General features: G+C 44.7%; 11 protein-coding genes across 11 annotated transcripts; 6 read left to right on the forward strand and 5 right to left on the reverse strand.

The window, feature by feature from the left end:
* Positions 1-139: 139 nt before the first annotated feature.
* L203_102402 (uncharacterized protein) lies at positions 140-1,327 on the forward strand (the record flags this gene model as incomplete). Its single annotated transcript, XM_066211828.1, has 5 exons — positions 140-329; positions 374-424; positions 474-1,102; positions 1,150-1,214; positions 1,264-1,327. The coding sequence occupies 5 exons, from the start codon at positions 140-142 to the stop codon at positions 1,325-1,327; spliced, it is 999 nt and encodes a 332-aa protein (XP_066067925.1).
* Positions 1,328-1,479: 152 nt separating this feature from the next.
* Positions 1,480-3,927, reverse strand: L203_102403 (uncharacterized protein; the record flags this gene model as incomplete). Its single annotated transcript, XM_066211829.1, has 5 exons — positions 1,480-1,712; positions 1,770-2,357; positions 2,407-3,162; positions 3,212-3,323; positions 3,373-3,927. 5 exons carry the CDS (start codon positions 3,925-3,927, stop codon positions 1,480-1,482), a joined length of 2,244 nt encoding a protein of 747 aa, XP_066067926.1.
* A 1,008-nt stretch (positions 3,928-4,935) lies between these two features.
* Positions 4,936-5,510, forward strand: L203_102404 (uncharacterized protein; the record flags this gene model as incomplete). Its single annotated transcript, XM_066211830.1, has 4 exons — positions 4,936-4,946; positions 4,998-5,121; positions 5,170-5,214; positions 5,268-5,510. 4 exons carry the CDS (start codon positions 4,936-4,938, stop codon positions 5,508-5,510), a joined length of 423 nt encoding a protein of 140 aa, XP_066067927.1.
* A 580-nt stretch (positions 5,511-6,090) lies between these two features.
* L203_102405 (uncharacterized protein) lies at positions 6,091-6,368 on the forward strand (the record flags this gene model as incomplete). The annotated part of the gene is made up of 2 exons (XM_066211831.1): positions 6,091-6,165; positions 6,225-6,368. The coding sequence occupies 2 exons, from the start codon at positions 6,091-6,093 to the stop codon at positions 6,366-6,368; spliced, it is 219 nt and encodes a 72-aa protein (XP_066067928.1).
* A 1,166-nt stretch (positions 6,369-7,534) lies between these two features.
* Positions 7,535-8,656, reverse strand: L203_102406 (uncharacterized protein; the record flags this gene model as incomplete). The annotated part of the gene is made up of 2 exons (XM_066211832.1): positions 7,535-8,550; positions 8,611-8,656. The coding sequence occupies 2 exons, from the start codon at positions 8,654-8,656 to the stop codon at positions 7,535-7,537; spliced, it is 1,062 nt and encodes a 353-aa protein (XP_066067929.1).
* Positions 8,657-8,918: 262 nt separating this feature from the next.
* On the forward strand, positions 8,919-10,285 carry L203_102407 (uncharacterized protein; the record flags this gene model as incomplete). Its single annotated transcript, XM_066211833.1, has 9 exons — positions 8,919-9,065; positions 9,125-9,146; positions 9,197-9,331; positions 9,394-9,500; positions 9,551-9,670; positions 9,716-9,789; positions 9,843-9,956; positions 10,003-10,061; positions 10,116-10,285. 9 exons carry the CDS (start codon positions 8,919-8,921, stop codon positions 10,283-10,285), a joined length of 948 nt encoding a protein of 315 aa, XP_066067930.1.
* Positions 10,286-11,608: 1,323 nt separating this feature from the next.
* L203_102408 (uncharacterized protein) lies at positions 11,609-16,186 on the reverse strand (the record flags this gene model as incomplete). Its single annotated transcript, XM_066211834.1, has 5 exons — positions 11,609-12,383; positions 12,440-12,537; positions 12,584-15,850; positions 15,897-16,116; positions 16,170-16,186. 5 exons carry the CDS (start codon positions 16,184-16,186, stop codon positions 11,609-11,611), a joined length of 4,377 nt encoding a protein of 1,458 aa, XP_066067931.1.
* A 388-nt stretch (positions 16,187-16,574) lies between these two features.
* Positions 16,575-18,005, reverse strand: L203_102409 (uncharacterized protein; the record flags this gene model as incomplete). Its single annotated transcript, XM_066211835.1, has 4 exons — positions 16,575-16,670; positions 16,721-17,123; positions 17,175-17,223; positions 17,270-18,005. 4 exons carry the CDS (start codon positions 18,003-18,005, stop codon positions 16,575-16,577), a joined length of 1,284 nt encoding a protein of 427 aa, XP_066067932.1.
* A 350-nt stretch (positions 18,006-18,355) lies between these two features.
* Positions 18,356-19,244, forward strand: L203_102410 (translation initiation factor eIF-1A; the record flags this gene model as incomplete). The annotated part of the gene is made up of 7 exons (XM_066211836.1): positions 18,356-18,364; positions 18,418-18,429; positions 18,622-18,700; positions 18,758-18,861; positions 18,924-18,989; positions 19,051-19,140; positions 19,191-19,244. 7 exons carry the CDS (start codon positions 18,356-18,358, stop codon positions 19,242-19,244), a joined length of 414 nt encoding a protein of 137 aa, XP_066067933.1.
* A 286-nt stretch (positions 19,245-19,530) lies between these two features.
* Positions 19,531-20,242, forward strand: L203_102411 (uncharacterized protein; the record flags this gene model as incomplete). Its single annotated transcript, XM_066211837.1, has 2 exons — positions 19,531-19,963; positions 20,025-20,242. 2 exons carry the CDS (start codon positions 19,531-19,533, stop codon positions 20,240-20,242), a joined length of 651 nt encoding a protein of 216 aa, XP_066067934.1.
* Positions 20,243-21,226: 984 nt separating this feature from the next.
* On the reverse strand, positions 21,227-23,837 carry L203_102412 (uncharacterized protein; the record flags this gene model as incomplete). The annotated part of the gene is made up of 5 exons (XM_066211838.1): positions 21,227-21,321; positions 21,377-22,167; positions 22,216-22,269; positions 22,317-23,211; positions 23,258-23,837. The coding sequence occupies 5 exons, from the start codon at positions 23,835-23,837 to the stop codon at positions 21,227-21,229; spliced, it is 2,415 nt and encodes an 804-aa protein (XP_066067935.1).
* Between the last annotated feature and the right edge of the window lie 521 nt (positions 23,838-24,358).

Here is a 24,358-nt window from a genome sequence, read left to right on the forward strand (position 1 = left end):
CTCGGTAAATCACGGTTACTATCACATGACTTACCGGTGACTGTTATCCTGATTGCCGTCTATTACCGAGATTCTTTTTCCTTTTCTTTTCCTTTTCCCATTTGTCAGAATTATACGATTGGTAAAACTGTCAGTGACCATGTCCAAACCCAACGTCCTGGTATTTGGTATCGGTGGTATTGGAGGCATATATGCTTCGGTGCTCCATTTGTCTGGAAAGTGCAACGTACATGTGGTGGCCAGGAGCAATTATGACAAGCTCAAGAAAAGCAAATTCAGGCTTGTGAGCCCCAAGTTTGGCAATCACGATAGCTTGAATTTTGCAGGCGGTAGGTACTTGAGAGAATGGAGTCAGGCGCTTACAGGAGGGTAGTTTGGAGAAGCACAGAAGAGGCAGCTGCAAGTGGAGTTGAGTTTTCTTACAGTAGGTGTGGTTGTGGGTGTGTAGGACGAGTTTAGTTGACGATCCATAGTCCTCTGCGCCAGCAAGGCGCTCTTGGATTCAAAGCCTTTGCTCAGTGACTACCTCCGTCCCATTGTCAAGCCGTCGACTTCCATCGTCCTCCTTCAGAACGGTGTTGGTGCCGAGGATCCTCTTCACGAGTCATTCCCGGACAACACCATCATCTCTGCAGTCGTTTGGACTGGCGGGAAAACTCTTCCAGACAATGATGGTGTTGAGCAATTCAGCAGCGAAGGCTTAACTATCGGTGTTGACTATCGTGAGGGAGGGGTCAAGGCGGAAGAAGACGAGAAGCTTTCTACTTTGGTTGATTGCTTGAAGTCTACCAGAGGAGATTGTTCAGTCACTCAAGATATCCAGAGCGAACGATGGGTCAAGGTGATTTGGAATTGCTGTTGGAACTCTCTCACTGCGGTTACGCTCCTGAAGACTGGCCCTTTGCTTGAATCTTCAGAGCTTGCTCTCCCTCTATGCTACACAATCATGGAGGAGGTCGCAGCTGTCGCAAAAGCCAAAGGTCTCTGTGTCCCCGAGGGTACAGTGGAAAAGCTCATCAAGCAATGCACCGATGCAGCTTATCCAGGGTTGCCGTCTAGCATGATGGCAGATGTCAAGGCAGGACGACCTACAGAAGTCGAGGTTAGCGCATTTACAGCTTTTCGTCGGGATGAGTCTGATCATTTTAGGTAATTCTCGGCGTACCAGTCAAAGAAGGAAAACGTCTTGGGATCCCAGTCCCAACTATCACAACGTGGGTAGCCGCTTCAAAAACTCACATTGTACGACTAACACTTGTCTAGACTGTACACGCTGGTAAAAGCCATTGATTACAGGAATCAGAAACTGGAAGCGGTCAGCGTTTGATAAAAGTGACAACGATATACTAAGGCGTATGCAATGACTGAGCAAGATGTACATGCAGATTGTTTACTATTACATCAACAATGCCGTGTATATTTTGAGTTTATCTAGAAATGTATTATTTCAACTCAACTTTTTTATGAATGGCTATGCAATTAGTTCATCTTGCCAGGCGTCAGGCGCTGCAAAGTTGCAGGCGATATAGGCGAGAGGGGGGCAGTAATGCCGTTACCATTATTTCCGATAAGAGTTGCAGGAGAGTTTGGTGTGGTCATACTGGGATTACGATTTATAATACTGGGAGACAGGCGAAAAGTTGGAGAATTGGGGACAGTCTGAATAGTGTGCTTCTCGCTTGGTGCGTTCTTGTTAGAGGTAGCCTTTTCATCTACAGTAATTGTCAGTATTAGCAAAATAAATAGAATAAGAAGCGGTAAAAACTTACTTGAAAAGTGATGATAAGCAGTCCTACTCAACTCCTCTTCAACCAAATCATCATCTTCCTGATGTCCTCGACTTTCTTCCATCTCTCTCCTCTTTTCCTCATATATCATTCTGAGCTCCCTGACCCTCTGCATTCTATCCTTCTCAGGATTATATGCAAGATGTCTCTTCAAGACAATCCTTTCCCACCACGACAAATGCCTGGGGTGAACTGCAATACCGTGGTATTGATGTGCGCGGCCATCACGAACGTAAGCCCAGTATCTGTCCTGTTCACGAAGATCGAGACCAGTAGTATCCGGGATGAACAAAAGAGTGACAAAAACGCCCGCAAAACCAAAGGGGAAGACAATCCAGAACCGCGTACGAGTTTCAACATAGTTGTAGATGATGGCAGGAAGGAGAGCTCCGAGCTTACCAGCAGCTGCAGAGAGACCATGAGCAGTGGCTCGAACAGAGACGGGGTAAACTTCCGCCGCAAGCAAGAAGGTTGTACAATTGGGGCCAAATTGTTGGAAGAAGGACGAAAGGTAATAGATTGTTTGGAAGCCGCGAATATGTGTAGTCGAAGAGAGTTGCTCGTACCAGACTAAGGCAACATGAGTTCCCATCACAAGGCACACAAACTGGTGACTCACTCGCACAAATCATAAAGAGAACAGCATCACCCAAGAATCCAACAATCTGCATCCTCTTCCTTCCATAAAACTTGTGGTCAATCAAGAAAGCCGCAAGATAATATCCGACCAAGGATACACCAATGTTAACCATATTCCAGTTCCAAGTGACGATAACATTGCCAGCGGAGCTAGGGCTAATGATTTCAATAAAGGTAGAAGCAAAGAGTTTATTACCGTAAAATAAAAAGTCGTTGAATAACCAACCAGTGGTGGTGCCAATAAGACGTCCCGAAAAATGAGTTGCAACAAGCTTGAGTGAATGAATATCGTAGCCGGACTGATTGACCCTCATGTTCTTCTTGGAACGACGGAGGGCGGCAGAAGTGTATTTTTTCTTATAAAATCGAAAGTAAGCCAGCCAAAGAGTCATGACAGCCATGATGCCAAAGGAGACTCGGAAGGTCCATTGAGCAGAGACTTCACTGTAGGGAGGGTTGGCAGAGTGGTGGAAAATCAAGAGCAGGATTATCAGCACAGCTTGATTGAATAACTGTCCCCAGCCTTGCATGAGAAAAGCCAAGACAACATTTCGGCCTCGGTGAAGCTTGTCGTCTCTTTGGCTGCCAACGACTGACTTGCTCTCCATGGCAGTAGTGGATGTCATTGGGTATTCACCACCGACACCAATACCATAAAAGAATTGAGCAAAGCCATAGCAGATGACCCAGCCTTCGAGTGTTTTACCCCAAGAAGCGGTAAGCATGACAAGACCCACTACAATGCAAGTCAGTAATACTGTCCTCGTTGATATGCCTTTTCTTACAAGTCATGACGAGCGCGTCTTGGACCAAGCCAAACCGCCGGCCAATCCAATCGCCCTCGATGCCGACCAAGATCTGGCCAATGATAATACCAATAATCTGGAGATAATCAACCTAAAAACCATGAACCAAAATCTCTGGTAGCTGAAAGAGCCATATTTACAGCAGCAATCCAATTGGAATCGCAAACCTGATGCGTCTTCCAACAATGCGGCCAAACAGCTTTGTAAAGCGCCGAAAGGTTACCGATAGAAAACAAGGCATACCCTTCCGTAAACAGGCCAAAGCCGCCCATAACATACCGCTCAAAGTAGACACTCAAAGGGCTTAGCGGATCTTGCTTGAACATTGACCAAATGTGGCTCAACTCTTTCTTGGCCTCGGCATTGCTCTGGTGATCAACCCATTTTCTTCGATTGTTGAATGGCAGATCGGCCCAATAAACACCTTGATGGTAAGAATCCTCAGGAGCAAGGTCATCAAATAATGGATGCGACTTGTTGAACTCGCGGTTCGTGAGTCGCGGTTCGCGTTCCTTCTCTGGGTCGAGCGACAGCGAGGGCGGCAAAGTATCATCGTCAGACGAGGGCAGCGAGGTACTAACAGCAGGGATAGCAGGGGTATTTGAAAGAGAAATAATCGTAGGCGACGGGACATCGCCCGGTGCGATCATAGGGGTCCTATCATCGTCCCCTCGCAAGATGAACGAGTGAGCCATCCTGGTGTCTCTGTGCTTGCTAAAAGGTTGCCAACAAGACTTGTAGGTGAAAAGGCAAAACCAGGCTCTATAAGTAGGTTTTTTTTCTTTCACCAACCTGTGTGACTCTCACACTCTGCTCTCTTCTGTGTAGTACGCCGAAACCTGCTCGTCCAGCGTATGAGAGCAATGTCGACGACTTCGTCTCTTTTTTCTTATTATAGAATGAATGAGTGGCAAATGGTGAATATCTGATCGTGTGCGCAAGATATTTATACTTTGGTCCATGGCGACGGTATGGGAGAAAAGAAAAAAAATTAAAAATTAAAAAATTAAAAAAACTAAAACTCACCAGGATTTGACGAGATCAAGCACGTTCGTAAAAGCGTGCCTGGGGAACCTTCCAGGCTCGAGGTGGAGGCATATGGTTCGGAATTATCTAATGATGTCACGACTTTTGGGCAAGTATATAAGTAGTGGATGGCTGGGAGACTGCCATGAGGAATGTAAAAAAAAGTATGTACAATCTTTTTGAATTTATTTGACCAGTAAGAATGAGCTCTTGCTTATGAGTGATAGTTGATTCGTGTGCATTGTAATAGATGGCTAAGATGTCATGCAAGTGCTTCATTTCACGACAGTGTATGGTGCTGTAGGATCGTTTGTATCATCACTAGAGCGACAGTCGTGTTACGCCAGAAAACGGCCTCTTTCATCTCTCTCCTCTCCATCGCTGCTTGCCCATCCAATCTCCGCAATTAAACCGATACCTCTCTCCTTCATCGCTGTCGACGCTCGCCGTTATGGATACTGGCGGACATGTTGGATCGCTTGTTGAATTTTGTCCCATTATCGCAGCCAGACATTTCTCAAAAGTAAAAAGTGATGTGTGGAGTAACATTTTTATTGGCTTGACAGAAAAAATCCCTCTTCATTTCACAGCGCACACTTGATCGTGGCTGCATTGGCGGATTCTGGATGGGAAACTGTAGTAGACTGCGTTGAAGAAGAAAGGTATAAATACTAGCGATGGGCCACTTGTAGGTTTGGATTGAGCCAACAGTGAACTGGATACAGGCGCACCAAAACAGTCGTGAAGAGGACGAAGCGATGAGTAGTGCAACTGCTGCTGCGATTTTAGAAATAGTTTTATTGGAGTGTAAGGGTACACCACTTGTGAGGATGTACCAAGAGGAAACTTTCTTTGACAGATGGGTACGATGAGTATAGCGGTGGATTTCAAAACGCTGACAACGAGAAAAGACCTATGCTGGAACCTATAATAATACAACCCATGGCGATGCCATTGTAAGTTGACGAAAGATAAACAGAACTGGTATGGATGCAATGACCATGTGAAGTTTGTCAACAAGTCTGTCGTTACTACCAGCCTTCAACTCACCTATGTTACATCCAATAGGATTCCCATCATTCGCGTTGGCAACTCATCCACCGTCGATTACAACTACAAGCGTGATACTGTAAGAATAACTTCTGACGATTCCTATCGCATTGGGTCCATCTGGGGACTGAATGCCGTTCACTTGTCGAATGGATGCAGTGTCTGGCCTGCGTTTTGGAGCTATGGCAAGGGTGTCACTTGACCGCAAAATGGCGAGATTGACACTTTCGAGCATGTCAACATGGGATTCTCAAACCAAATGGCTTTGCATACTGAGGATGAGCAAGTCTGTTTGCTGTAGTTCAAAGCTATTAGACTCATTCCTATCGCATTAGTGCCCAATCACAGCCTCAAGTTCGGCCTTCTCCCGAATAGTCAACTCTACATCTTGTTATTACAAAGACGATGACAATTCGGGATGTGTCACCACAAATAACCAATTATGATTCTTCTGAGTCTACTTTCTCTGTCGTAGGTGGAAGTATCTTTGTCATTCAGCTCTCAGACGCTGGCATCTCGACCTGGTTCTTCAAGCGATCGGATATTCCCGATGCCATCAACAATGTCGGCAGTGAGATTGATACAAACAACTTGGGCACTCCGAGTGTTTTTTATGCCCTAGACGGATTTGATATTTCCGAATACTTTGGCGACTAATCTCTTGTTTTTTTTGACATCACCTTGGTGAGCTTCCAATTGATGTTGAGGAATGATGGATACTGACAAGTCGTTTGCAAGAGCAGCGACTAGGCTGGCAAGTCGAGTATCCATTCTACCACTGGATGTCCTGCCTGGAGGGAACCCATACCTGTTATACCACCTATGTTCTCAACGCCTCCAATTATGGTACTGCCTATGTAGGTGTGCTGGCTTTTTTTTTGCATCATCTGCTGACAGTCGCTCTCTGTTTTTGCAGTTTGAAATCAATAGCTTGAAAGTGTATTCTGAAAGTAACAGTTCGAATGCCAGCTTAGGCGGCAACACTTATTCTATCCATGGCCCCTTAGGATGGTTGCTGGCGAGTACCCTAGGCATTTCTTTTCTAATAGGGATAATGTAAAATTGACTTGGAGAAAAGACGGCTTATTGTATGGCAATTGGAAGCATTGAGACACACATATAGGCATGATCTGGCTATCTATCAATGGTGGCATTCAGAGACAAGACGGTTACTCATCTCACTTCACTCAACACTGTGTTCGGCATGGTTTAACAGTGTTGTATCAAGCCTCAAAGACTTGTCTCCGCAGAACTGGATGTGAGACTTTTCCAAGGAATGGATGGGCGATATGATGATGAGTCAGTCATCAACGACAAAACATAAAACCTAATAGTGAATTGTCCACATTAAAGTACGTCTCAGCGATGGAACACCGTGCTTAAACATAATGAAAATACAAATCTAGTTGTCTTTGGTATTTCTTGTCTGATGAAAAGGCGATTCTTTGCGAGTTATATTTTTCTTTCTTTGGACTTGGAACAAACTCTCAACTACAGACATATTGAAATGGCTGAATAGTACTCACATTGAAACTACATCTTCTGAAGAAAAAAAAACATCAAGGTATCATTTTTTTGGAAACAAAGAGTTGTATACAAGAGTGCACTTTGACACATACATGAGAAATTAACGAAAAGTATCTCTATAACATTCAAGACATGTCCAACAATCAATGACAAAGTCGTGCGGCATGTCTACATCACATACAAGAAAAATCTATACATTCTCAACAACTTATGGTAACTTTAAGATCCACCATGTAATACTGTTTTCCTTGCTTTAGGCTTTGAAACCATCTGCTAATGAAGATAGTCTTGGGTAATTAGAGAAATCACTCTTGGGTTCACCTTTTGTTTTCAAATGGCTGCATCAGGCCTATTTTCATCTTGATAATGTATAAGGTTGGTAGCTCAAGGTCTGATAATGTTCACAGACGGTGTAAACCATGGCAGCTACCTACCAAGCGCCACAAATCTAATTTTGAAGATTCGTCAAAATTGCAGATTATAGAATACTTGGAAGAATTGGAGTTGGGTGTTTCGACAAGGTAATTATCTGCAAGACAGAGGGTACAATGAGATGTCAATCAACCCGGAAAACGTTGGTAATGAACTCGAGATTATGGTCAACATCAAGGAAACAAGAGATCATGATACAAAAGACTTTTGGCATTGTTCCGAATAACGTTTGAGGCTTCACACTATGGCTTGATCCACTGTCAATTGTCACATGTTGCGGGATGATCTAGGGCGCCACTCGTGCATGTATCTGTTCCAGGTTCTGTGGAGTGTCTGATAGAGATTTTGTTGGCATTGTTTACAAACAAGCAGCTTTGAAAGTCTTTCTTGTATCGCCGGCCATAGCCCCTCATCACCGTCGTCCCTTTCTTGAAATTCTTGAAAAGCAGCCTCCACTGCAGCAGAGCCGTGCATTTCAACATTGCTAGTACATGATTCACCTGACTGATAGAGCATTCCTGGTACATTGTGAGATTTTGTGCTGTCATTATGGCAACTCTTGGGCAGGAATTGGATATCAGATACGATTTCCTTTATCCAACAAGACCTCAGCCTTTCCACCTCTCGATCAAATAGAGATTGGAGAAGTCGAATACGTGTGAGGTAAGCGGGAGCATGCAGCTGTAGTATCAGCTTTGCTTCTAGAGGAATACTCCGCATCCTGGTTGGGAGAAGTTTGGCTGTAGCTTTCTTGACTCTTTGCTCATCCAAGCTCATGACTGCACGGAGAAAGCTGGACCATATAGATTCTGGAAGACATTGCACTAAAGCAACAGCAAACTTGTCAAATTGATAGGCGTCGGCAATCTCGAGAGCTTGTGGGAACGCCTCTTGTATATCAGCCATTGGCCACAGTAGGTGATATCCACGCGAGCTCTTGACCTTTGGAGACGCTTGAAGTTGTTCAGCAACTACCGTTTCCATCGCTCTAAAAGTGTCGAGAATGAGATGAAGAGGAAGGGAGGATGCTGAAGGCAGCTCTCTAACTGCGACGTCGTCCTTCGCACTCCTGAGACCTTGTTCCGGTCCAAAAGATACGCCTCTTTCCTTCAAAAACAAAGTTTCCAGATCTGCAAAGAATCCCGAGTGCTTCACCAAGAATGAACGAGGTACAAAGAATCCCACTTGATCAGAGGTTACCAAAAGGATATCTTCCAAGGATTTATGGACGTAGATGGGGTCAATAGATGTAAGATTGGCTATCTGATACCTCTGCTGCTCATCTTTATCACAGTTCAGCTTTTATCCAACCCGTTGACGTCACACTCATGTTTTATGCTCACCTGGTCGCGGAAAGCTCTCTTCACCTCGGGTTATTGGCAGACACATCCTCTCCTACCTTTCCCATTCAAAATGGATTGAAAGCCATCAAAGATTAAGTTTAACGAATTGCTTGTAACAAACTGTTTTATGGAAAGCTACAATATATACTTGGATGTTTTTAAAGCTGCTGGACCTTCAAGGTGGAGGCAGCATTTCAGGCACAAAATCTGCTGCTCCAATTACGTCATTATTATCATGACATTTACTGTTAACTGGGAGTAGATAAAATCAATTTCTCATTTACATTTCTACAATCTCTTCCGCAATCATGTCATCCCCACAAACTCGCAAGCGCACACAAAAGCTCGATGCCTCCAAAGAAAAGGTCACTGAGATTGCCAAGCATCAAGTACAAGAAGTTGGCTGTACGATACAAGAGGGTATCGGCAGCGGGGCATGGTTCTATCCGTTATTGGTGAGCTCGAAAGGTGAATATGTGGATAGAAGGGTAATGACGGGAATGTATCTTTGCAGGGTGCTTCCTATCTAACTTCGCGTAAGAATCAAGGCCTGTATGGATTAGTCTCCTGCTGAACGGTCATTCAGACCCGTCTTTGATCAAGCCGCTTGTACCTGCTCTTGGAAAAGGAATATTGCTTTCTGTTGCGACCGTCGCTGCCCTCTTTATGTTTACTTACCTGCCCCAGGTCGCTGTTCTCTCCATTGTTTCTGGGCCTCTGGGTACGTTTTGTAGTTATTTAGGGTATCATTTGATGGTTGGCTTATTGACTTGTTTTCTCAAGCATTCATCCTGGCAATCCCTCTCGTTTTGAGCGAGGCGTTTGTCATCTTGCTCTTCTTGACTCGGGGTTTCTTGATGGGCCAACTCAGCATTGATCTATTTGACGCTGTAAGTTACTCTTAGGAAATTGATATGATGTCATCATGACAAAAGGCTAGGTAATGGTTCAAAAGGGACATCAGGTGCTGGTAGAACATGGGAGACAAATCTCTAGCACAGGGGGCAAAGCACGACAGCTGGGTAGCCTTGTGGCGAAGCCGTTGTCAGGGTTTAGTGTGGTAGGTCAAGCTCTTCATAGGCGTGGCTGCATCTCATCCACGTAGGACAATCTTGTGCGATATGTTCTCACCCTTCCTCTCAATTTTGTCCCAGTTGTAGGAACCGCTTTCTTCCTTGGGCAAGTTTTTTGATATTTGGTGGTCATTGAGACTGACTACATTCCAATGACAGGTATAATGGCCTAAAAGCAGGCCCTAGTTTCCACAATCGCTATTTCCAACTTAAAGGGTTTGACATGGATCAACGTCAAGACTTTATCAGGAAACGACGAGGTTCTTACCTCGCGTAAGTTCTTAGTGTGTTTCTCAACAGCTTGCTCACTTGTTGCCAGATTCGGAACCATGGCCACCGCTCTAAATCTAATTCCTGTTGTCTCCATAATGATGACCTGTAAGCTGAATTGCAATCACTCCAAAAGCGGTTATTGATACATTTAATTCACAGTCACGACAGTCACAGGCGCTGCATTATGGGCAGCTGACCTGGAATCCAAGTCCAAAGCTGACCCTTGGAAGCAACTCAAGAATGGATCTGGCGAAAGGCAACAAGACGAAATTGAAACTGAGTTACCAACCGCTGTTCCGTCCGATCATGAGCCCAAGAAAGAGTTGTGATAACGGGAGGATTGAATCACATTTTTCTAGTGATCATCTTACTGCCAAATGCAATATTTGGAATGGCTTGATGACATCCAAGGTAATCAATACAAACAATGGCTCCACTAATAATGCTAAAACGATGCGGCATATTCGGGTCAAATGTATATCTCTTATCATTCCTCCTCTCACATTGAGCTATCACTTTGTCATGAATATTACCAATAATTAATATCCACGCTCTGTACCAAAAGGTCACAATAATGCAATCTACGTTGCATTATTATTTATTGGCTATATTCCATGTCATAATTCCAAGGTTCTGACACACTTGTGAATATACTCAAAAGTACAATAAGCTTGTGAACATTGTGGACCAGAGCTTGTCTTGAATTTGGAGACATTGGCTTCTATAATGACTGGTGACAGGATCTATTATGAACATTAGAAATCTATAAAGAGGAGTTGGTGACAAGATTGGATTAACACTGCTTACGCTTCACATCAGTCAACTATTACCGTATTTAAACTGACGATATAAAGTACTAATATCTTAATCTCGAGAATAATGGTTTTCAATCTCTAGTAGAATAAACTCAACTTGTTCTAGGATTGTTCTTATATCTGCAGGGCCAATATACTTTTCTTTTAAGATCCTGCTACCTTTCAAGCAACTTACTCATCTTCCGGCTGAGTGCTACATTGAGCTCGCAAACCAGCCCTCTTTTGTTGGATGCTGGTTGAGCGTATACTTAATAAAATCAACCAACATAATGGACTGTCATTCCTTTTCCCTTCTCACGTAAAGCCTTTGCTGATCTAACGTGAATAATCTCCATAATTGGATGGAGCTACAAATTGATTTAACTTGGACAAACATAACAAATTCTCTTTCTCATTATAGTAACAGTGTGAGTGTAGGAATATCAATGATGGCAACAATAGAGATAACAGTTGTTTTCATAACATTTGAGTTAGAAGACCTGATACGAAGAATAAGAATAGAGTTGTAGTAAATGGTCTTTTTTACCAGAAATAGTCAACGTAATTGCACTGTAGAAGGGTTGTTCGCAAGAAGAGGTGCCGGAATGCCAGTCCGAATGTTTTCCAAAGCCTATCAACTCAGTATCAAAGCCAAAGCACCCATCTGGCCCTTCCAAGTCCTCGTTTATGAAGATGATATCTAACATTATGCATTCATAAATTGAGTATTATACACTGTTTTTGTTTTCAATGGATGTTACTCTTAGGTGTATATCATATATCCTAGGGTATTCAGCACTCCAAAGTAAGAAGATGGATATTCTTGCCTTGACAGTTCTGAGCAGCGTGTATCAAGAATTAATGAAACTTCAACGCTTCTCCCTCTAAAGCGGCTTTGCTCCTCAAAAACACAGCTACCGGATATCCCCTCTCTTCCATGCGCTTCAACACTTCTTCTGCCCTTGTCCGATCTCCACAGGCAACCTCCGCCCTAATCATCGCCTCGTACGTAGATGGTTCGCGGTAAACAACGCCTGTTTCAGGAGTGTGTGTCGCTGGCTTAGCGTGTCCAGATGAGGTTAAAAGTACAGGATGATTATTAGGTGCTGCAACACCAGAAATAGAGTCTCCCATGGATTCAAACACTTGTCTAGCCTGAGTGATGTTGCCTGCGCGGGAGTAGCCATTGATCAGGACGTTAAACACGTAAGCTGTAGGTTGAACACCACTATCAATCATCCTTTGCCGCTCTTGTTCCAATTGTTCAATGGAACCTTTTTGAGAAAGCACATTCAGCCAAGCTTCCCAGACCACTGGATCATGCGCTCCGCCCTTCTCAGGAACTTTCTCAAATATTTCTTTAGCCTTTGTTAAATCATTGCCATGTAACCCATAGGCGCTGATCAAGCTCGCCCAGTGGGTGCCTTGCACTTTGACCGTCTTATCGGAGACAAGTTGAGAAAAGACAAACTCCATTGCCGAAAGATCGCTTGGGGCTAAAGTGGCGTAAGCGTCAAGAAGGAGTTTGTAGGTATGAGCGGAAGGATGAACATGTGCGCGTTGTAGTTCAGAGTAATAGTGGAAGAAACGGTCACGGTTGGGCTGGGTCTGGAGATAGAATTGCATCATGGTACTAGGTTCAAGTGTCAATCACAGCTCACGATGCGAGTCTAATAGGAAACGACTGACTTATACGGAGGTATACGAGGCCGGAAATTTGGTTGAGAAGTCATTTCCTCAAACAAAGTTTCTGCGCTAAGCGCATCTCCAACTCGGCAACATGCGTTCTGATGAAATTAGCTATTTAAACACTTGGTGTAAATGATTGCTTACGATAAGAGCACCATACGTGACACTACTAGGCCGAATTCCTTCTTGTTTCATCTTCTTGAAGAGCTCGAGGGCGGCTTCAGCCTTCCTAGCCTTGCTAAGTTTGCTGATGACCGTATTGTAAAGGAATAAATGTGGCTTGACTCCCATACCAAGGGCTTCTTCAAACATTTCTCTAGCAATAAGGGCATCATCGGTAGTATCTTTAGAAGAAGCGATCATGGTCGCATAAGCGTCAGCAGAAGGAGAGAAACCGGCCTGGATGATAGCAGATCGGTGAAGACCGGCTTCTTCAAGGTAGCCAAGGTGGCAGCAAGCAATAAGTATTGCGTTCTCGGTGGCAAGCCAGCTCTGCGCCTGCAGTTCTGGTCTGACCAGACTGCTCAAAACGACTTGAGAAAGCTCATACAACTCTCGAACTTTAGGTTCGTCCCCATGTCGGGCAAGATGGTCCATCAAATTGAGAATTGTTTCAAGTCGTGGAACTTGAGATTGTGAGAGGCCGCTGCGGAGAAGAACATAGGCTTCGAGGACCGAGATGGGTGGATTGCGTTGAGTGAATCGATCGATACTAGAAGTAAGAAGTTGAGAAAAGATAAGCATTGGGGAGGATAATTGAGAGGTGGTAGATGTCATGGGTGAAGATGCATCAGACGACACATTTGCACCAAAGCTCGTTTCCGGTGTAGCAGATCCAACCAAGGTGTCAGTTTCTGTCCCGAAGATTGGGGTCAACATTTCGCAAGCTTTTTGTGAACTGAATCGATGAACCAAATTTTGTATTAATATTTGCACTGCTTGATGGATTTTGGCTTTCCGTATCTGACTGTCTTCACCAACATCAACCTGGGCGATATCGGCTATGATCAGTTCAAACGCCTTATCAAACTCTCCGCTTTCAATTTTCTGTCGAGGTAACACTGCAAGTGCTCCAACAATAGTGAAAAAATCATTCTTATCAAGGCCAACCTGATCCACCGTATTGGAAGCGCGCTCAGAGAGATACGCAGCTACAAGCTTCTCAGCCACCACTGCGGTCATAACAACACCATGTCTTGCCCATGCTTCAATCATCTTTATTCGGTACTTGACAGGTATCTCATACTTTGAGGTATCTTCGCTTATTTGCTGTAGCATTTTCAAAGTATGAGCATTGAGATTGAGTGCTCTATAAGGTGCAAGAACCGCAGGCATTTGAGTATGGGATCTTGATTGGGCAAGCAAGGAAAGATGGACGGAAACAGGACGCAGGTCGATTTGAGATGGCATGACTTCAATGATCTCTTGGGCATTCCTAAGATACTCAGCAGCATTTTCGGGGGAAGAACGAGCATTATAGACAAAGGCACAGTAAAGTCTCCAAATCCGGTTCTGCACTGTAATTTTTGAACTTCTAGATAAAAATTCCGTTTTGTATTCTTTCCAGTCTTTCACCAATCTAGCGGCATCAGTATATCGACCGCTCAGAATGAACTTGTCAACGACAGCAGATGTAGATTCGAGATGGAATCGATGAGGTGCTTGTTCGATGAAGAGTGTTGATCCTTTCAACTTATCATACCATTCCAGTGCCAAATCAAGCTCGCCTGCTTCAGCAAGTGCAACCACAAATTCGCCGCATGTTCTAATAGTGACTGCAGGGACTTTGCTCTCTGACAAGGGACTCTCTGTGGCAGCCAGCATCTCTCCAAAAACCTCGAATGCTTTGCCCAGCTCGCCAAGCTTAATTAGTGAAATCAAAGCAATCTCCCATGTATCTCTCTGTAATCCTTCAATCCTCAATTTGGGAATAGTGTTTTGTTCATTGATTGCTAATCCCCATTCGGACAATTGCACTTTTTCTGCCAGCGCATTGAATTCTAGCCATATGTTGTTAAATTCTTCAACATTGCCGATTTTCGCATGAGCCGTGAACATATGCTTGTAGAGAGTAATCAGCCCCTTGACTTGATGTGATTTAGCATGTTCAAATATCTGGGTCATTGTCACCAGATCAATATCTTCTACCTTAGCCATGACATCAAGCAGAACACCATAAACGATTACATTGAATTTTCTCGCTTGACCGGTAAGTGCTGCAGCGCGGAAGAGTTTAAGGGCCGAAGCAAGGTTGCCTTCGGCGAGATAAGTCTGGATAGTAGCGTCTCTCTCCTTGGCCAGGTCTCTGTTCCAAGAATCATCGCCCAACAACCTAGATCTCCATTCCGACCAAAGTTTTTGCTTTTCCCAAGCGGCCTTGCTCTCTGCAATCTCTGCTTCTCGTAAAGCTAAAGCACGAATGACAAAGCCATATGTAACAGAATCTGGAACAAGATCTTTTTCAAGAAGTTCATTGTAGATCTCGAGAATCGGTGCGATGGTTTGTCCTGGAGTTCGAGTAACACTTAGAGCATGGAGAGCAGCATTGTAGACGCTTAATGAGAAATTGGACGGAAGTGGGTAGTGTTTCGCTAATTCGGGAACACCGGGAAGAGCATCAGGGGAAAATGGGGGCACAGTCCGGGAAGAGCGATAGTGCGTGATGAGCTTGGAGATTAATTGAATATTTTGGTTTTCTCTGGCTTCTTTAAAGGCCTTGATGAGAGCAATCTTTCTGTTGTGATCCGTTTGTTGCTCAACGGCTAGGGGAGATGCAAAATCAATCGGAGGCTGATCCAGAGAAGGTCTTTCTACGGCAGCAGTAGAATTGCGCCTTACGCCGCCAAGGCGCTGACCGGTAGCGTGAGACTGACCCGCAAGGTCCATATAAACCTTATTGGATTTAGCAAGAGTACGGGTGGCTTTCTCAACATGACGAGAAATGATCTTCATGTCTGTTACAGCTTCCACATCCTCAACTCCAAGCGCTATTTGAGCAGACGTTGATGAAAGAGCTCGAAGACCCAGTGATCGAGAATGGGGGAGACCGAGATGCAAAAGATCTAGTGGGGTATGAGACGTTGATCTCAACGATGGTGTATTCGGTCGACATAGGGATTGAGGAAGATTAAAAGCATAATCCGCAATACTCTCCCGCCGCCTCGCAGGCTGATGGGGCTCGATATCAACCACACTAACTTCTCTTCCACCTTTTCTTGCTTCAATTTCTCGCCTGACTCTGACCGAATCATTCAAAGTGACAACCCGTGGTGATTGAGACGGACGGCGCTTGAGCAATAACGATGCGTTCAGAGGTGCCTGATCCTGCCTCTCATCCGAATGGTTCGTAAGCGATGGGTCTACCGATGCGCCTTGTGTTTGTGGTAGCGATAGAAAAGCTCTCGCGTGGCCCTGCAACTGTCAAGAATGGTCGCCATTTTTATGAGAGCAAGCTCACGGTGTAGCCTCCACCAGCTCCTGCTCCGCCGCCATATCCTGCCCTACCAGCGTGCCCTGCAGAGTTGCCTGCTTGTGCCGAATGCTGTCCCTGTGCGACGATTGCGTTTCCTGCGCCATGCTGTGGCAAGTGATGCAGCAGAGAAGGGTTCGCGGTAAAGTGGTCAGGAGACGCTGTTGAATGAGATGTTGGAAGACGGATGAACGGGCGTAGATGTGCACTGAGAAGCAAGTAAGCAAGGACAAGGCATCTACAACGGAGTACAATACGTACGTTGCTTTTGTAAACATGGTGGCTGATGGTCAATATGCTACAATGAGTAAATTGTCTCTACTATCTCGCCATATCACTCGGCAGGCCTTCTAGTCTGTGTCTTGAATGGCTGGATGGATGGAGTCCAGATTTTGTAATGGTTTGAATTCAGAAGTAAATTCAAGTTCAATTTCAATCTCGATAAATAAATAAATAATTTTTTACAACACATACTCAATCTTTCGGCAGACCTCCACTTTGCCGCCTACGCAAATTTCCGGTTTTGCCCGTCGGCGTTTTTAATTCTTGACCTTTGGTTACATGGATAAAAAAATGCGGCGATCGCCGCAACTTCATCTTCTGCCCAGTCTATGCATAATGCGTATAGTACAGAAATGTGGCTATGATCCAGAGAACTCAATGTGACTAATCCGGCCGCGATAGCTTGGCCTGGAGAGGTATGATGCATCCAATCCCACTTCCTGGTGGCCCATATCCACCTGGAAGAGCCTTTCTACATACCTGTCACAAATGTAAATATCTTTATCCAACAGACTGAAAGGTGAACTCACAGGACATTCCCCTTCAGCGACCCAGCCAGATCCCAGTCTCCACAGTCCATTCAAAACCTCTTTGATCTCTATCCATGGATTTTCACCCCCATCATCAGTCATAAACATTTCCACCATCGCCGCTCTATCTTCTGGAGAAATGTCCTTTTCTATTAGACTCTCTTCTAACTCTCTGCGCTTGTTATCATGATAGGCATTGCGCAGACTTTCCAAATTCCAGTGGGCCGGTTGTGGACCAGCTGTGAACATTGTTGATGAGCGAAGTGAGTAACCCCCTCGTCCTCGACCACGACTCCGGTTTGGCGCTGTGCGATTTGCAAATGGGTTAGGATACGGGTTTGGGTTTCGGCGTATAGCTGCTGTGAGGGAGGAGTGTAAACATCCAGCGCACAGAATATGGCCGCTTAAAAAGGAAAAAGTCAGTAAAAGTCTTTGCATAAACAGAAACAAATACCATGGCGTCATGACAGCTGGAGAGGGAGCATTGAAACATACTGGACATGCTGATTTTGATTAGTCTTGTCATTGAATTAGACTTGTAACACTTACTATAGCCAGTGCCTAGTAAGTGGTCCTCCTCAACCTTTCCATTTCCTCCTCGAGTTCTGGAGACAATGCTCCTAATCCTGATAGGCTGGACAACTCCAACAGGCTCTTCGTCCTCTTCATCACTCGACACAACAACAGTCACAGGCTCCGCCCGTCCTTTCCCTTTCTCTTTTGCAGTATACCGTCTAGTATCGCCCTCTTCTGAAGATGTCGACGATCCCTGTGTAGGCATCGAAAGCAGCATATTTGGTAGAGGTGATCCAATGACTCTAGGGCGGATCGCATGCCCCTCACGCCCATAGTATCTCCTTCGCATATGTGCAGTATCGGGCGATATTGCCACAATACTACCTTGACTTGCTTTATCTTCGTTGTCCGAATCATTGATTTCTAGAGGATCTTGCGGTGTTCCACGACCTGTATGAGTACGATGTAATCCCAAATCTAGCTGACAGCGTCTTTGAGTGGAAAGGGAATTGGCAGCGTAATTAATTTGCGACAAACCTTCCAAATTAGCCATTCCGTTTCCAGCGGCAGTCCCTGGTATGGTGGTATAATCACCGCCTGAAGTACTTGAGGCACTTCCACTCTGACTCCCACTGCTACTTGTGCTTCTTCCTCTTCTCCTTGAGCCATCCCTTAGCCGGTGGCGGGGAGCGATGGACACATCTGCTACTGTGGGTCTTGGTCGCAAAGAAGGATGTGGAGATGGAGGACTATTTCTAGTCGAGGGCATAGTAGCTTGGAAGCCGCAAAATAGAAGCCACTGGTCTCACTTTCGTTCTTTGCCGAATAAGCCAAAATTGAAAGATAAAATAAAAATAGTCTTGGGTGATTATTGACTTTTGTAAACGATACTTATTAGGCACACATCTCACAGTTGTGGATGCCAATTTAGGCTCGTCAGCATCTGACATTGAAACTGCATTAGGCGCGCCATAAGAGACATCCATTGCCATTGTCCTTTTCGTCAATTCTCTTTTCAAGATTAACACTAACAAGCTATTTCGCTTTTGCACGTTCAGAGTAAAAGGCTATTGTCCGTTCGACATAACTCGAGTCTTATATAGCAAGAAATAGATAAACATGCCCAAGGCAAGTGCAAACCATGAAAATGAAGGCAAGCTCCCGCTTATGAGGAATTGTAGAACAAGGGAAAAGTTTGTTTTTTTTTACCTGTCAAGTCAATAATAGAACGAAGAAACTGATCATAGGAATCGCTTGCTCTTGAATGCTTGTCTCTCAAAACTGAAATGGCACTTTGAAAACGCTCCATTTCTTAATGGCGTCACGTTACAAATCACGCATTATCTACTGTACAATTTTGCCCACAATGTTGTTACTTAATGAAGGGTGGCAAAAACAACCGCCGTGGAAAGAAAGAGGATGGAGAAAATAAGCGAGAACTTGTTTTCAAAGAAGATGGTCAAGGTTGGTCGATGAACCTCCTACAAGACCAGCGTTGACATAGTTGGTTCAAAATCGAAGAGTACGCACAGGTAGTAAAGATGCTTGGAAACGGAAGATTAGAAGCCAAATGCCAGGATGGCGAAAGTCGTCTGGCTCAGATCCGAGGTCAGATGAGGAAGAAGGTGTGTTGCCCACTGCGTTTCTGAAGCAATCACTCCAAGACGCTCATTCACCCGGTACTCAGGTTTGGATTGTCGTTGGTGATATTATCCTTCTCTCCCTCCGAGACTTCCAAGACGATCGTGCAGATGTCATTCACCGATACACTCCTGACGAAGCACGAAACCTCAAGACATATGGCGAGTTGAAAGACTTTCAACTTGTTGAAGGCCAGGAGGGTGCAGTTAGTGATGGTGAAGAAGGAGGAGTTGAATTTGAGGAGGCTGATATTGACGACATCTGTAAGCGTCTCTAATCATATCAAAAAAAGATGCTGATGTAAGATGTAAAGAGTTTGCTGGCTTGTTTTGTATCAACGTTACATGCATCTCGCCATCCTATCTAGTAGTCTGAGTACCTGCATTGTGTCTGTCTTCAGCTTTTTTACCGCGCTGCAATCCTTTGCCCTCTCAACATCCATTCTGTCTGCCATATTTCATAACATTCCATCTGTCCTTATGCCTATCTAAATTTTGTGGCTCGACACTGAGTCTTGTTATCAGTTTGAATATTTTCTGTATAACCTCCACTTAACTCGTTACGTAACACAGATTATTTGTATCACTTTCTACAACCTCTCAATTTTATTCTCTTCTACATCTTTCATTGAAAATAATTCAGTTTCAACGACAATGTCGTCTCCTTTTCCTATCCATCAGTTCGCTCATTCGCCTTCTCCGCACCACCCATCACCTTTGTCTCAATTTGCGGCATCTGCCCTGGCCAACAACCTTATCTCAACAGGTAGCGCTTCTGGCAATACTCCACAAGCTCTCAGCATCACACCAAATGTTAACATGGGCTTTACCCCGACAAATACTAGCAGCACGCAACTCTCTGCTCCCCTGCTTATGCCTTCACTAAGTTTCTCCAATTTACAAGGTCCTCTGGGACATGACGAAGTGGTCCAAATAGGTGAAGGAGATAAACTTGCAAGAGAATTAGATGCCGCAGACAGTATACTGGTCAGGATGGAGGAATTGGTTGGAGAGATCAGAAGATTAGAAAGCCAAGTATTCAATAAAGAGAGCGAGATTGGAAAACTTGAGGGGTTACATCTTGAATGTCGGTCTGAACACATGTTCCAAAATCCGCCCTGGGTTAGGATTGATTAAAGGCAATGCAGATACTCAGCTTCTACTTTCACTGCTGTCTTCGTCTCAAAACAATCTTTCCGCCGCACTTCCGGTCCTCAAAACAACACAAGGAGAAACAGCGCCTAGTATTGAAGAGCTTACAAAATGGGCAGGAGATCGAGCGGCATTAGAATTTAGTCGGCGAGAGGCTCTGAGAGCAGGGGGAAGAGCTGTTTTGGATATCTTGAGGGGTTCTGGAGCTAAATAATAACTTCTTCAGACATTCCCGAGGAAGAAAGGCAAATGGAAACTGATGTCATGTACATCTATCGATGTATGGCAAGTCATGTTTGTCATGTTGTGAGAAGCACATATGAAGCTGATAAAGTAAAAGGTCTTGACGATTCACGGTGATTTGGTTATACCGTTTTAAAGCATTACACCAATGTAGACGAGTCGCTCGTTGCGATACTCATGGGCTATTCTGTTTCGGGCTGTGAGCCGATTATCAAATTTCAACCACTAAATAATGGAAGATGTCCTCTTCCCTATCATGTGGCAGTTCTCTGTCGAAAGCTTTCAATTTTCGTCGTTCTTTCAGACTCATCGAATTGTAATCATCTCGAATCTACATCAGCTCTGTGTTTTGAGTCATTTGACCGAATAACAGGATTTTAACATGGTCATCATGACATTGCTGTACAGAGGGGTCTTATCATGCGTAATAAATGTATGTATAGCATGAGGCTTGCCAGTTACATGAGAAATGTCTCCTAAATATTATACACATTGCGGATTCATGTTGCTTAAGATCAACATATGATGAACGCTTATCGTTTTTGACTTTGAGTCAATCCAGCATCTGCACATTCGTTCTGGCAAGGTAAAAATGCATTTGCAAAGTTGTGCTTTCATATACCCAACATCCCAATCACTATCGGATCAAAAAATGTCAAGAAATCTCTACATCCCAAGACGTGATTATCCCGTGAAATGAATTGTACACGGAATAAATGATATATACAAATACAAAAAATGCTGTACAGCATCTTATAGACAAAGAATGTCTTCTTTCATCTTTTGCTAAGTAAAGTTAGACTTTTTGATTTTGAGCGGGCATTGTATGTTTTTTTTAAAAAAAAATTGAATATATGGAATTGTCGCTTTTATATCTCGTTATATTTCGTCGCGTATATTCTATATCGTTTTGGGTAATTTCATTGATCTTGATATCGATGATCCCGCTTCAATCTTAGGCAAAGCGAATCGCACGAGGTCGGTTTTCATCAATTGGTCCTTCATCTTCTACTTCATAGTTTGCCGCACCAGACTCATTGAATTCAGACACTATACACGCTCATCAGCAACCACTTAAACAAGCACTAGAAATGTAAGGGCTTACTGATATCAACAGCAATCTTCTTGGCAAAAATTTTCTTACTGGTCATCGTACTCGTTTTACTACTCACGGAAGGGATTGAACGTGCACTTTGAGTATCAGACTCTGAAGATTGAAAACCACTTGCGTCACGAGTTTGACGCGATGGGAGCTGTTGAATAGTGAGAGAAGGTGAGGGGGGAATGGGAGTGCTTTGAGAAAGCGTGGCATTGTAACGAATTCTCTCCGCTTCTGTCAATTCCTGTGTCTCTAGATCCATTTCCACGGGCGTAGCAAGCAATGGCGTACTGAGAGGCGCAGGGGGGGGCGGAAGACCAAGTTTCGCTGTAAAATGGTTACCAGGCGCTTTCTTGTTAGGGGAAGCATTGTCACTAGACATCTCGTCGAATAATTTGGGATCAGAAGGCGAAGGATAAGCTGAAATGCTCAATTTGACCTGTTTGGGAAGGAATTCTTGTGGAAGAATAGGAGACTCGGCGCGGGCCGCTTCATCTGAATCCAAAATGTTTGCGAAATTGGGGTTGGGAGAGGCCATAAGTGCGGAAATAGTCGATGAAATGAAAGCTGGAGAATGCGCCGGCTCAGGCTGTTCAGATAAAGTAGCATGGTCACTCATGGAATCGACGGATGCGCAACCGTTTCCATTACTGCTAGATTTTAACTTGGGGCGAGTTTTGGGGTCCTGAGAAGGTGTTCTGCGCTGCAAAGAAAGCGCAAGAGCAAGATCATCCCCTTTGGCGGCACCAGAGTTGAATACTTCATGTATAGCTGGGCCATGACCTTCTTTCTCGGCACTATAGAATTGTTAGCCATGCGATCTTTTTAATATCCGAAGTACGAACCGAATGACGACAGCTATGGATTTGATCTGCTGAATCCATTCCCTCAGCTGTTCGCTACGCTCGCGTCAGCTTATCTAAACACAATCACGAAAGGTACTGACGGGCTTCCTATCTCCATAAACCACTCTATGCCCTCTCCCTCTTTTTCTTCACCTTTTTTGCCATAGCCAAAGCCAACACGCATGACATATTTGCGTTCCGAGCCGGTATCCCCCCAGAACCCAGCAGTTGTCTCGCTACAAATCATCATTCTCTCCATCTCCAGCTGCCTTTGAGGTTGTACAAGCGTGAATGGTTTAGTTCTGACAGGGGAAGTCTTAGCAAGAGGGAAAAGGTGTAAATGAGCAATAGTTCGTGCGGCTTGATGAGTATCTTCTGGAGGATGCAGGCTTTCTGAGGCCTCTTCGCGCCCGTTTGCCGGTTTTGCTTCGAGAGAGATGGGCGACGCAAGAGGCGCGCTTCCCTCCACCTTAAAACTAGTCAAAACCATCAATTGGCTTGTCCAAACCAACCGTTTCGTATTCACATTGCCCAAACTGATAGAATTGAACGAGGATGCCGCTTTCCGACTAGACATGGACACAGGTGCACCCCGAATGACGGTAGCTTGAAGGATAGAAATGTTTTCCAAACTTTGAACGGTCGTGGGGAAAGCTGGCAAGAGAATTGAGTAGAGTGATGGCGAGAGAGAAGGTGGGAGAGAAATTAAAGGCGGATTCCCGGATTGCTGAGAATTTATTGTGCCACGAGAAGCATGCCTGTCTAGCTGCGTTTCTGGGTACATCTTCAAGATGGCCTTAGTAATCGGCGGATGATTGTTATATATCTGAGAAGTTGGCTGAGAGGTAGACGATGCAGAGGTACTTTCCGAGTATCCTGAACCCGCATTTTTTTGGGTGAGAGAGTTGACAGACGTTGGAGGGTGAACAGAGCGAGCCGTATTGGTACGACTGAAAGAATAACCCGAGAAGAACGAATTGGCAGAACGTTGCAACGCTACCTGGGTGAGCCCAATTCACATCCCTTCCAACAAAACACGCACAGAGCTCGCCAGTCGAGTATGAGTCAACGCTCATCACCTGTGAACACTTGTCCAATCCCCTTTGCCTTGCAGCATTCACAGACACGGAACCATTCACCTTCTTCATACCCAGCCCCTTGAGTGCATTCCTGAATCCCCCCTTTGCTCTGCGTGAACCTCCCGAGCTCGGCTCGGTGCATGACGAGGTGAGGCTGGGCAGTGATGGTGTCGAGCTGCCGCTGAGACTGTTGGCGTAAGATCCAGGATTGGAGAGGTTGAGTGCGAGCTCTGTCCGTGGGTCAATCACGAGCGAGACAGCAGGGAACGCCTTTGCCCTTTTCCTGTCCTTTTTGTCCTTTTCCCGATTCTCTCTTGGATACACATCGATAACCCTTCTGTCATCAGTCACACTGATTGCGCCCTTCTTCTTGCTCGCAAGCTTAAACTTCCCCGACGACTTTTTTTCACTCGGCTTGATGTCCTCCGTGACGTGTGCTGGCAGGGTGATTTCTCCGACGTCTGCGATAAGATCCTCGTCCGAGCCAAACGTGAGCTCATCCTCTATTCCCAACCCTGCTGCCTGCTGCTGAGTCGTGGGCATTGTGAATGACAGCTGGGTTCTTCAAGACCTGCTGTGAATATATATACCTTCGTTCTCTCTCGGGGTGCCGGGTGAGAGAGAATGATGGTGATTTTGACTGAGTGATACACTCCAGGCACATGCACGACGGCAGTCACTTTTTGCGAATATCAAGATGGAAATGTAAAAGAGAAATTAAAAGATACAAATTTCGTCATTTTCATCCCTCCACTCGCCTCTACATATGGAGAAATCATGAGCGTGTCGAGATGCATTTTCTAAACTGATGATATTTCTACGTGGAACACCATAGTAACATCCTAATTTCATTAACGCCGACAGTGGCGGCACCCTCATATCATCAGCATTACATACGTATGTCGCTTTTCTCCAGCTTTTTTTCTTCTCTCTTTTACAACATTACCTCTCATCCAACAAATACATCCCAAAACCTAGATTGTCTTCAACTTGGGATCTGGTACTCCTTCTTTTCCTAAATTTTCGACTAAAGATTGCAACAACGGCTGTCTTTTGGATTTCCA

Source organism: Cryptococcus depauperatus, chromosome 3 (assembly GCF_001720195.1).
Source record: "Cryptococcus depauperatus CBS 7841 chromosome 3, complete sequence".
Classification (NCBI taxonomy): Eukaryota; Fungi; Basidiomycota; class Tremellomycetes; order Tremellales; family Cryptococcaceae; genus Cryptococcus; species Cryptococcus depauperatus.